The 13,484-nt window shown below is 44.5% G+C and overlaps 1 protein-coding gene across 2 annotated transcripts in view; it reads right to left on the bottom strand.

Moving 5' to 3' along the window:
• The window catches only part of oxr1a (oxidation resistance 1a), a 62,760-nt gene that overhangs the window by 36,114 nt on the left and 13,162 nt on the right, over positions 1-13,484 (bottom strand). For both annotated transcript variants that reach the window (XM_053326539.1, XM_053326540.1), the window contains exon 2: positions 8,199-8,281. In XM_053326539.1, the coding sequence (XP_053182514.1) occupies positions 8,199-8,281 (83 nt within the window). The remainder of the gene's footprint in view (positions 1-8,198; positions 8,282-13,484) is intronic.

The following is a 13,484-nucleotide window of genomic DNA, read 5'->3' as shown; positions in this document are numbered from 1 at the left end:
TTCAGGGGTTCATGGACCCGATGGGTTCACCACGGCTGCAGGTTAGGAATATGAAGTCGTTCTTCAGAGGTGATACGAACCACTTAAGTGTGAGACGTCACGCTCAACAGCTAAATATCTCAGTCTCTTTCCATTGACTCAGTTCCTTAGTTAATCCTAGCAGCTCTACTATATTTTTACTGCTTGCTATTTCATTTGATTGTACTAATTTGAGTGTGAAAATTCATACAAATAAATGTGCAGTACTTTCTGATAACAAGCTCACAGTGCAATGCTGTGCGTGTTGTAGATGAGTAGAGTACTGATGTGCTACAGTGCACATGTGGCTTACGCTGGCAACTTAACAAAATTCATTAAAATGTTTGTTTGCAGAATGTGTAAAATGTCTAAATTGTGCAAACTGAGTTATTATGAGATGCAGAAAAATGTTACTTTTAGTCAGTACTGTAGCTGCTACAATCATTGTATTTAATCTCAGCAGTCCTGTGAACTGTGATGTCAGCTGTTACACTAAATGTTCACCTGTATCATGACTCCAGGTGAGCAGCGGTCTCTGGCTATGCTGTAGTCAATTTGATGGTTGCGTCTATGGGACGGACAAACCAAAAACAATCTTGCACACTAATGCTCTCGATTTATTAATGACGCATCATCTTTGGTTACAGCTGGGAATCCACTGAATGATTTCCAGATTCTACTTAGCTTGTCCCTTCCGGGTAGCTGACACTAGCTAGCAGCATTCTGCAGATATCGGGCTGATGTTTCTGTCAAATAATACAAACAGCAGCAGATCAATTAGTTTCTGCCTGCTCTACTCCATGCCCTACTTAGATGAAGTAGTCAATAGCTCTCTGGGACAACACTATGATGTATCTGCATGTTGTAGGCAAGCAAAAATCTATTGAAATCGTAAATCAACCGCAAGCTTAATAAAAACCCCAAACATAAATAAATCGAGATTTTATTTTTCAGCCATTTTGCCCAAAATCTCAGTTTACTGGCCAATACACTACAGGGTAAACTACTGAGTGTGTACTATACAGGGAGTAGAGAATGAGTTAACATAGGTTAAAGTACCTAAAATAGGCCAAAGTCTGCCATTGATAATTCAACGGTAATGCAACTGATTTCATTCCAGCTGCTGAGGACACTCGGTTGAGATAGAAATGACACAGTATCTGAGATGTCCAGGGGTCATGACAGCTGTAGATGAACAGAAACTATCAGTTTCAACTAGTGGAACAGGAACTGGAAACTATCAGTTTCAACTCACTGCCTTACAAACAAGGACCTGATAAACCAGTCTTCTCTGTATGGCGTGTAAAGATCATGTCCAAAATCCTAAATACCAGCGTAAGACTCAAATACTGATGTTCATTTTAACCGACTTAGTGATCTTGGATTCATTTGGATATTATCATTAGCAAATTAAATGTAGTCCAAATTCAAGGCAGTTCAAGAAGAATAAAGAAGGCATGAGAAAGATGAGGTAATAGAGGTAATGGGTATGTCTCCTGTCTGATAAACTGTCAACTGTGACATTAACAGCTTATTATGACTGTATCGGGGGACCTACGTGATTTGTCATCTCATCAGCTCTGTGAAGGGTGTCGTATTGTCCGTTCAGACAACAGTGACAGTGTCACTCTGATAAATATCCTGTCTCCAAGAGGAAAGGAGGTGTCAGAGAGATCAGATCCATGGCGACAAAGTCTCTGTGACACTACAATAACGTGCACAAACCCTCTTATTCGCCGTGTATTTACAACGCGACGATAAAAAAGCATCGTAGTACACCCCAGACGTTGTAACTCATCATCAAATTGCCCTGTACTGAACGCGGTTACAATCCCCCTGGTTAACATTTGTGTGGTGTCCTTGGTGGTGCGGCTCGTATTTGAAGATTAAAAAAACCCTCTGCGTCTTGTTTTATGGGACACGAAGAGCGTTTCTGTTCATTTGAGTTGGGAAGATCAAGAGTTAATGATCAACGGAGCTCCTACAGTGTCAGAGTCTTTCATCCGGACGGCTTCAGCGCAGAGCATTGATTCTCCCTAGGTGCTATTTGCTACCGTCTCATCCATGAACTATTTATTTTTAGCTTTAGAGCTCCTGTGCTGCTCGACACAAAGCCAACCTATAGGACACTCAGGTTCACATGACATTTATGGCTACTGAAGGATGGTTCGATTTTTATCCTGGAATACGAGGTCACATATTTGGCTTATCAGATTAAAAGCACAATATAGAAGAAAGATTTGCTTCTTGCTCTACAAACTAGATCTTTTGGAGCTCAACGTGACTTGTGACAGCTGTTGGCTCCTGTATCAACTGGCTGCTCTGCTTGTATCAGGAGCTCAGCCAATCAATACGGGTAAAAATATCTGCTGTTCCATGAAGTAAACATGGGTGAAACCAGCTGGTGGGAAATGTGGCGTAATAAAAGCACGATTCAAGTTTGCTTTAAAGCTTAATGGTTTTATATACATGGGCCTTTTATATTAGCAACGCAACAAGCTTCACATGTCACAGAAGCATTCAGGCTCTGTTAAAATGACGCATGTACATCTGACTCCACCGAAGCGCTGAAATACAACCATTGATCGCACTGTAAGAGGAGCTATCTCTAACTCAATTAGGTGGCATAGGACAGGGGGACATGCAAATGTGACCCACTGATAAAGACCTGTTATTGACACATTGACAGCAGAACGAGGACGACAAGGAAAGAGGGAGAGAGTATTCACAATCAGGATCATAGCCACTAATGACAGGTGGACCCTATCTTCTTATCCTCCGGATCAATAATACCCATTATTCATCCAGAACTGAGGATGAATAATTAAGCTTCTTCCTGATGGGGTGACATTGTTCCTTCAAGGAGAAGAAGGGTAGAAGAAGAAGGCCATGGCAGCCATCTTGAGAGTGACTGACATCTAGCTAATGGTCACCTTGTTGAACGGGAGAGGACGCACAGATTCAAGAAGGACAGCCGACTGGAGAGCCAGAGACTAATGGCTCCATTGTAAATCCAGTCTGCTAGCATCTTGGTAAGAACATTAAGTATGGATATTAGGGTAAACATGAGAGTACCACTGCAACAGGTCAACCATGGAAGGAAGATGCAATGTCAGACCTTTGGATTATTGGTTAGATTATCAAGCAGACATATGCTGAAAGGTAACCATTCGCAAATCAAGCTGAGCCACATTTTTATGTAAGAGCTCAGATTCTCAGTCAAAAAAAGAGAAAACAGTAGAACCAATTATACAACTGGAGAGAGAGAGAAAAAGAAAAACAATTATCAACACAATGACTGGACTGTGTCGTCATCAAGCTGGAAATAAAACTCCAATGCATGGTTTAATCACCCATTATGCCATATCTGAGCAGCTATCGCTCCTCATTTTATAATGAAGGATGAAGCCCAGCTTTAGCATGACAGTTGCCATGGAGACTTTGTCGTTACTAGCCTAATGGCATGTGTATTGTGTGCAACTGCACCCTTGCTGATCATTTACAGACCTAAATTTAGACTCCCAATATAAGTCACATTTATTCTGTCCTTTTCGAGGGGACACGGAGCAAGTTTGCTGTCTCACTTTCAGGCTCTCGTGAATTGCCTCCCTCTGTGTGAGCCTCTGACCCCCGGCTTCACACACTGATCGCCTTTCCACTGATTTACCAGCACAAATATGGGGACCTAATGATACGCAAGACACAGCAAAGCAAAAAGAGATTGACCGTGACTTAAAAATGCCAAAGGTGGGGCTAATTTGACTGGTGATGTCACCCCGCTTGTTAACACAATGTGATAGCAAAAGTCATCTATTGTCTCTTGTCTCCAAAATAAAAAAGGAAAGATACCTTACACAACGCTAAATCTATCCATTAAACACTGGCTTCATAAATGTATCTGTCTAGCCTTTTCCAACAATCAGAGATCTAACCTGTACTTAAAGCATTAACAATAGTCTGAATAATGACCCTCTGACTTATGTCACTGGTCAGCTGCTGGGCCATGTCCTTGTCTGCTCCTCTATCTCTCCATGCCCTCCTCCATCCTCATCTACACACCTCTCCAGTCCCATAATTTCTTCATCATCCACCAACTTGTTCTCCCGCTCTCACACTGAGAGCTGTGAAGGAGCTGAAAACAGTGGGATCCCCCTCTCCTACCCAGTGGTGAATAATGCAATCAGAGTGACTGATTGTCAGGAGGGTGCAGAGTTAAGACTGCAATTGATGTGTGTCTACGTGTGTGTGCACCCGTGCACACAACTGGCACTTGGCGTATGACTCATCTAATGTCCACAACTCTTCTAATGTGTCTTTCGCCAGACACATTAGGATTATATAGTAGATCATGTATATGGTATGATGTGGCATTAAACATGTATGATAAACGGTGTGTCCACACATTGTAAGGCTTGGATATCAAACCTCAATACTCTAGCACAGAGAACTGGAAACTTTCAAGTAGTTAAATTTGGATAATTATGAATTTAAAATTATATATTTTTTTTCCAATTTTAGGCTTTAGACTTAAGGCTGCTTATGTTTAGGTAACATTTAACATTTGGCTCTTGTTGTTAGATGTGGGTTTTGTTAAATGAACAAGATTAAGATTCTATAGCCATGCTAGTGGCTCGGCTAGTCTGCAGCGACGGCTAGTCTACGGTGTCGGCTAGTCTGCGGCTACGGCTAGTCTACAGCGCTGGCTAGTCTGCGGCTACGGCTAGTCTACATCTACAGCTATAGTCTACAGCTACCGCTAGCCTACAGCTACAGCTAGTCTGCAGCTACAGCTACCGCTAGTCTGCAGCTACAGCTACCGCTAGTCTGCAGCTATAGCTACCGCTAGTCTGCAGCCACAGCTACCGCTAGTCTGCAGCTATAGCTACCGCTAGTCTGCAGCCACAGCTACGGCTAGCCTACAGCTATAGTCTACAGCTACAGCTCGCTGTGGTTCTCAAAGTTCTTCACATCAAGGACCCCTAAACTGACTCTCAGGGTTGTCCCTGGGTTCCCAATATAATAAGCTTTTTGCTTTTATAACATTTATATAATATTTTTTAGTCTGGATCAAAGTGGCAAACGGACCAAGTGACCGACATTGCCATCCTTGAACCATGCTGCAAGCATGGCTAAGAATGGAATAATAGTCAGCACTATATGTTATAAAATAAACATTTTGTGACTGACTGATGTCTCCAGACTTTTACTACAACTCACTAGACTACACACACACACACACACACACACACACACACACACACACACACACACACACACACACACACACACACACACACACACACACACACACACACACACACACACACACACACACACACACACACTAATGTAATCTGCCCAAGTTGTTGGCCAGAATCACACTAATATGAATGCTGACAACTTCCTTCTTTCTTCTCTGAGTCTACTGTACAAACTGGAATCCAGACAGCCCTTCCCCTTAATACGGCTCTCTAGTGCCACTACACAAAATGTAATGAGAGCTTTGCTGTGCCAGTTCTGCTGATAGCACTGCAACAGACTCAAAGAGCGTGTGGGTAGGGAGGTCCGGGCCAAAAAATATGAAGAATGACTCAACATTTAATGGATGATTCCAGTTCATTAAAATAAGGATATTATTGTTGTTTTTCCATTGTTTCAATCAGTTATGATAAAACAGTACTCACCAAACTGTACTACTTGCTGGGATCTCGGAAGTTGGAATTAGTCCATTAAAAAAAAAGTAAGACAGATGATCACCTCACCTCAAAATCATCTGCCCAAACTGTAACTTGTCTGATCACACCATGCCACCATGTTCCCAGATCAATTATACCTACCTTGAAGAGTGCAATGTTATCACAACTGAAACAATGGCCAAAGTCAAGAAAATAAAACCCAGCCTGCCTGGAACCTCTGTGTCCATGCTGTGATAAAATTGCCGTGCCTGTAGCTAAATACCTGTGGCCTGCACTTCCTTTCACAGAGATTCATTTTTGTTTGACTTTGACTGGCCGTCCTCTCAGGCGGTGGTTTGGGAGGACGGTGCCTCCCCTGCGTGTATCACCTCTGCGCTGCTCTTTGCCTCTCTCCCGTCTGCATCTTTCTGTCTCCTCATCTATCTCTGATGTACCTAGAGACTTCAAACACTTTTTTAATTGGACACAGGTCAGCCAATAGCTGGACTTGGCTGAATGGACTGGCGTTATCAGTGTCTAGGCAGATGGGTTGCAGCTGCTCAGGGGTTATTTCTCAATACGAAAAAGAGAGAGAAAAAAAGGCCTGTGTGTGTGAGGTAGAAGGTAAGAGAGGGGAGATGGTATTGATAAGGAGGCAAAAGAGGAAACCCTCCTTTTTCCTGCTAGCGCTGGGCAATAGATTATAAACTTATCTGCTGGAGAGCGAAATGAGGAAACATTGCTGGCCGTCCCCTCGGCGTGGGAGATGAGTTTAAGATAAAGCGGCTTCTCAATCACTGGGACGCTGTCCACCATGTGTCTCTCAGAGTGTGTGTGTGTGGGGGGGGGGGGGCTGTGATTCACACAAGCACGCACACGCACAGAGAGCCTCGGTCATACTGTCTTAAACGCTCTTGCTGGCCCCGAGCCTCCTTGTTATGTGCCGCTGCAGCATGTCAGGCTACAGGACACAATCATTGGCAGTGCTCGATACATCCATCACACTATCAGCAATCTAGCAGGGGGGAGGGAGGGGGGAGGTAATAAGGAGGAAAGAGCGAGGGAGAGTGATGGCTGACAAGAACAGGATTGGTATGCTGTGTGCCTGAGATATAAAGCCCTTTTTTTCTTCTCATACAAACTAAACACACAATTTCTCTTTGTTTTTATATACCAGCAGTGTTTCTCTCCACCTCCTGCTCATACGAAAGCCATGACACAGCGCTTTTCCTATAGGAACAGTTTCGGTAAACAGTTTAGGCATTGTCAATCAGCAGGTGTTGGACGAGTGACGGGTCGGGGAGGAGGTGGAGGTGGAGGTGGTGTCAGTGTAGCTGAGGTGTTGGAAAATGGGAGGAAGGGAGCTGATGACATGGGGAATCCTTCAGTATCTCCAAGAAACCCGGAGAAACGGCCAGAGAGACCCAGTGCCAAAGCGAAAATAAGGAGGTGTGAGTTAAAAGAGAAGAGGAGTTTGGAAGAAGAGACTGGAATGTCAGTGAGAGACCACGGACCCTGCTCTCCTCTCTCCCTTCTCCTCTTCTCCTCTCCTCTAAGCGGACAGGCAGACGGTCGGAGCTGAGCTACAGCAATCCCACTTCTCGCTGTTGCCACGGAGAGAGAGGTAGAGAGAGAGAGGCGAAGAAAAGCAGCCTGACTGCAGCTGGATTTGAGGGTCATTTGAAGAACAAAACCAGGCAAAACAGAAACGGGCTCCATTTTCAGTTAATGCCAGGGAACCAGAGCCTCTCTCTCCCTCTCCCTCTCTCTCTCTCCCTATATCTCTGTCACACCCCCCTCCCTCCCCTTCTCCTACACAACAGCTAAATCAATAGAAATGACAACGCAGTTGGAAGGTCATTCGCGAGCACAGCGAGCTCTGTGGTGGAATGCTTGCCGATACGTGGCAAAGGGAACTGATGGAAAAACAAATACACATCCCGGCGGTGCCTATCCTGCATATCCATCCTGCTCCAGTCCGGCTAGAGAAACGTACGGAGCCGCTACAGTTTCTCCCTACTTCCCTATACATTAACATGCAAAATGGAGCTGAGCGTTGTGCTGCTTTAAACAGAGGATACATTGTTTTCATAAGCTTTCTATCAGCTGTTACCCTGCACACACACACACACACACACACGCACAAAACGCACACATAAACAAACACACACACAGTCCTCTTTCTGTTTGACAGCTTGAGCATTAGGTGCACGTGTTACACTGACAAAAATCCTGAAAATGCTTCTCCCCCTCACTAATGAGCTACCGAAGCATGGTCAGACACGGTGCCTTCACAATACATAAACACAACCGACCGCTACCGCTAGAAGATTACTGAGGCTAGTCGGAGCTACAGTAACCACCAGCACAACACACACACATATAGAGAGAGAAGCAGCAGCAGCAGCAGCAGCAGCATAGGAGCAAAGAAGCGTCCAAAACACAAAGCGACATTACACAGAGAGAGCGGAGTTTGCTCGTGTTGTTTTTTTTTTTTTTACTCACAGAATACTCGATGGTCCCTTTGGGTCTCTGGAACGACATGCGCCTCCCATCCTTCTTCTCTGGTGTCTTCTTCTGGCCGGTATCTGAAAGCAAGCGAGGCAAGGTACGCATTACATTCATGTTCCTCTCTCCCCAGCTTGTCACAAGCTGCCGTTTCCCAGCCCCGTGGGTAGACAGCTCATTCGTCAACAGTGAGTGGAGCCAGCCAGCCAGCCAGCGATGTGAGCTGTGAGCGCCGGACCACTTTCACTCTCTCTCTCTCTCTCTCTCTCTCCCTCCCTCCCTCCCTCTCTCTCCTTCTCGCTCTGCTTCTACCCTCCTTGCTCTCACTCGCTCTCTCTCACGCTGTCCTCCTCTCTCTCTCTCTCTCTCTGTTCTCCTTCTAGCCTACCACACGGAGTGATGACAGGCACTGAGAGCAATTCACCTTGCCTTCCTTTCCCTGTTGCCTCTCACGGCAGACAGGGACCAGACTGACCTCCATCAGGGTGCCCGCTCTGGATGCGGACTGAGAGGAGGAGAGGAAGAGGATGGATACGGTTGGGGAAAAGGGGGGGGGTTGAAATGTAAGGTTGGAGGAAGGAGAAGGGAGAGATGAGTGCTGGTTGGGTAATGGGGGACAGCTGAAGAGAAAGATGTGGAAGAAAGGTGAGGGTATGCACTGGATGTGTTGGTATTAACTGGTGTTAGTCATTTTTAAAAGGAACATTCCCCAAAAAAAAATAAAGATCCTGGAAGACACTGAGAGGAAGTGGCTGCAGGCAGAAGTGAGGATCCAGGATGGGTGGTGGGATGAAGCAAGGCAGAAGATAGAGAAAAGGAGGAGGCTGCAGCTAGGGGGGCGGGGGCGGGGGGGGGGGGGGCTTTAGTTAGATTGAAAGGAATGTAATATGGAAGAGATGGTTGTGTATGTGGGTGCAAAGGGAAAGAGAAATAAAGGACAAATGGTGACAGAAGAGCAAAGACAGCTACAAGCCTGGGAGGTGGAGATGAAGGCAAGAGGGTGGATGAGATACTGGGGCAAGAGATGAAAGATAGGATGGGAGATGAAAGAAACTGGAAGGAGACTCTTGGGAGTGCAGACGATGTAGAAAAGGGGCTGATGTTGGTCTTTGACTCGGGGTAGAGGAGAAGAAGAAGCATGGACATATAGGATTGAAGAACATTCTCTACAATAAAAGCGTGGGGTGTGAAGGGCAAGAAAGGAGATCTTTATTCCTGACAGTTGATTTGAGGAGGTCACCACTTTGAGATGAATGTCAACCCAGTCAACACCTCCCTTAAATGTTTTTCTTTTGGTGGGTGTTGCATATGACTAATGAGTGCCTTTATTTGAGTCTCATCGGGCGTCTCAGATGGCTCACAAACATGAGTCATACACCAGTGTTGCTATTTTTGGGGCTCAGGACTACCTCACAGAAAGTGAGAGGGAGGAGGAAGTCAGAGCTGCTTCAGGTGTAAATATCACACTGGCTAAGCTGATACTGTGGGCTCAGTTCATGATGCATACGCCGAGGCTGAGAAAATGAATGGAGACAATACTGACACAGTCATACCAGATTCATCCGTGGTGTTATAGTATTGTAAAATAGATTAAACGTGTGCTCTACATGGCTTTAAAGGCTGTGTTAGTATGACTTTTTAATATCTTTTGGTTTCTAATCCCATAATATAAAGTCGTGACTTCTTGTGACCCTTCATCATATGTTGAATATGTCTTCAGCTATGAGGTGTTTAACTGGAGATTGATTTTTCCTTGTAAGGTTGCTGATTAGATTGATGATTTTTAAAGGTCTGAAGATGCCTGAGGACACTGACATTTACATTACTTTAAGAAAAAAAAACAACAATAAAAAAAAAACCTAGACCTTAAAAAACATAACTCATTCATTCATTCATTTTCTATCCTCTAGAGCAGGCATGTCCAAACTGTTCTATAATGGTCGTGTTTTTGTTCCAACCAATCAAGAGCACACGATTCAACCAATCAGTTGTCTGAAGACTGAGATCAGTTTATTGAATGAGTCAAGTCTAGTATGCTGCTGCTTGGTTGGAATAAAAACCTGCAGCCACATGAACCTTTATGGAATAGTTTGGACATGCCTGCTCTAGAAGGGTTGCGGGTGAGTTGGAGCCAATCCCAGCTATCATTGGGTAAGAGGCGGGGTACAAAACAACCATTCACACTCACTTTCACACCTACGGGCAATTTAGAGTGACCAATTAACCTAAACTGCATGTTTTTAGTCTGTGGGAGGAATCGATCAATGTCAGATGGTCAAAAAACATCTGGATGCGTCAGACGATTTCTGGAACGTTCTGAAACTGACAACATTCACTCCTGCTTCACCTACAGGTGGCCAACAGGTGTTTAAGGCTCTGTTTAATGCCTCACACGAAACCTTTCATGGAAACAACCGAGGGCAACACTTTAAACACCTCCCAGGACAGATTGTGTGAAAGCTTGTTCCGTTATTCATTGAACATCGAGGCGTTCTCTTTGGAAAAATGGTGATATTTCATTTTCCAGTTGGGTTAGTGTATAAACCAACATGTAGCTTCATGAAAACCTCGGGTAAGGAGTCGATTGAGTGAAAACACAATGGCTGCACACTCTGTGGGTGTGTGCCAAATCAATTATTCAGAATCCAAATGCAAACCTTGGAGAGGATGATTACTTTCAGTGAGGAGGGGGGGGTGGGCACAAAACTGATCTCTGAATTGCGGATGACTGCGTTGCTATTTGGAGGCAACGCGTCATAACTGTGATTCCATGCTCTCCTGTTATGAAATCTAATCTGCAGTGTCTCTGTTTAATTGCCGGTCATGCCAGTGTGGCAGACTGAATGTAACCTGACTCGTTTAGTAAACAGCGGAGGTGTTGATCTGCTTTGTTAGCTGCGGAATTGCAGGGACGATAAAAGACCGGTGCCGTGTTTGTGGCTCGTCGCGTTTAAAACGTAGCTGGAATCTAGCGCAGGATGAGCAACGATCATGGGGTTGACACGAGACCTCGCACTCCTAAATAAAAACAGAATGAGAGGAAGGAAGAGGAGGATAGAGTGATAGAGAGCCACAAAGACCAAGACAGACAGAGAGAGCCAACCAGAAGAACAGATATGTATTAGCAGCTGCAGGGGTGTTTGCACATGACGAGGCAGTGATTGGTCTAAAATTAAACCTCACCCATGGATGGCGGCACGAGAAATGGGCATTTTTATTCACACTCCAGACACACAGCGGAGCTTGACGCCGGGGCTCCTTCAATAACAAAGGCTCAGGTTGCATCCCACTCCACGGGAAACTAGGAGCATCTGTTGTCTGTAAATAAGCCCGGCTTCTATACAACTAAAAGATATTTCCTAAGTCCACAAAACCAGCAGCCTGTTTGTTTCATGTCATCCATCCAGCAGTCAGTGATGTATCAGAGTTTTGATTTTCAGTCAAGCATATTTTTACCGTCAATATCCAGACGGGTAGTGTTTCAACTGTGATTTTTTTTTTCTTTTTTCTGTTGTGGTAAGAAGTGTTTTTTTTGTTCACCGTAACAGGAACATACAGCACATCATGCACTGAGACAGATAAAACATGCTCAAAATGGCAGAATCTGGAGCAACGGGAGATGGAGAGACTGCACCGGAAAGGCGTGAAGAAATGGGCCTGTGGCCACTGCCAATCTAGATAAAGTAGACACAGTTATCTTTGCCGAACAGCGCAGTGGAAGAATGTCTAACAGAAACGAGCCGGGGTCGCTAGTTATCTAATTTGTTGTTCGACCGAGTAAAACAACAGTTACCACAGCGTAGGTTATTTCACTGTAGCCGATTCCCATAAAGAAGATTCTTCTTGGCTCATTAATGGCCTGTATTACAATAACACCAGGTCAACTGTGAGAGAAGCTGTGTGACTCGCGTGGAAGCTGAAAGGAGCTGAGTGTGTGTCGGGAAAACAAAGGCTGCCTCTTTCCAATCTGGGATGTAAACAGTCACAAGAAGTCATGCCTCTCTGAGCAACTTAACCAAAAAATGTGTGACAATGACTGCATCCGAGTCACGGCTCGCCACACTGCCTCGTGGCAACGCAGTGCTGCAGACGAGAACGCAGCAGGTATCAGTGTGTGTGTGTGTGTGTGTGTGTGTGTTGGGGGGGGGGGGGGGGGGGGGTTGTTGTCCTCACTGTAGATCCACAGCAAAATGAGGATTTGTTTCAGGTCACTGTTATTTACTTCACTACAAATGATCACAGTTATGGGGTATGTACTTTTCTAGCTCCATGTTTAGGTTTTAATGAGTCTATGTGGGGTCTGTGACATGAAAACTGTGATGAACCCCCAACTGGGTGACACATTTCGGAAGTGAAGCTTCTTGAGGACAAAAGAAAATATTGAAATCGGATATTAAAGAAAGTCTTTTCTCAGCATGAAAGCATCATTTTTCACATCATATTAACAGTCCTATTCACAGCCTCTCTCTTTTTCTCTCACAAACACTGATGAAAGGCTCCAGCTAGAGACCGATAATGGATTTTAGGGGGCGATGCCGATATTAGGGAGTAAAAAAAATTCCAATATTGATATATGAGCCGATAATCATATATACAGAATATATACATAAAAAACACATTGTTTTGCAATGATCCCTCAAATGTGGTTATCAAACACTTGTGACAAACATATGTAGTAAAGAACATGATATTTTACAGTTTAACAACAAACATCATTGTTAAACTGTAAAAATAACATCTGTGAAAAATGAAAGATGTCTCCTATACAGCTATACACACCTTTGGGAATACTGTAACAATATAACAGCTCAAAGGAATTCAAGAAAAATGCAATGACTCTTTTGAAAAACAAAAAAAAACAAAAAGAAGTGATGGATGGGAAATCTTTCTGCATCCCGGACACTCATCTCCAATCATTGTAGACGAGCTGAACACAAACGCTACTGTATTTGACTCTACGAACATGCTGTGTTCTGTACCCGGGCAATCTGTTGAGTATGAATCACGGCTGCTAAATATATAGTCCCCCCCCTCTCTTTGTACACAGCCATGACAAACTGAAGCAGGCAGGGAATAGGAGAGTCAACAACTATCTGACTAACATTCCCTCATGGTTGGACAGAATACACAAGCAGCCAATTTCCCTCCGCTCTCTTGTTTTCCCTGCCTGCTGGCTATGCAGTCCTCCCCAGATGTTATTTTTAGAAAAGCCCCCCCTAAACAGTATAGTGGAAGCGAGAGCTCTGGACCACAGCCACGCTGAACAGGTGCTGTGCGGGACTA

This window comes from Scomber japonicus, chromosome 10, assembly GCF_027409825.1.
Source record: "Scomber japonicus isolate fScoJap1 chromosome 10, fScoJap1.pri, whole genome shotgun sequence".
NCBI lineage: Eukaryota > Metazoa > Chordata > Actinopteri > Scombriformes > Scombridae > Scomber > Scomber japonicus.
This window is presented reverse-complemented; position numbering and strand designations above follow the sequence as displayed.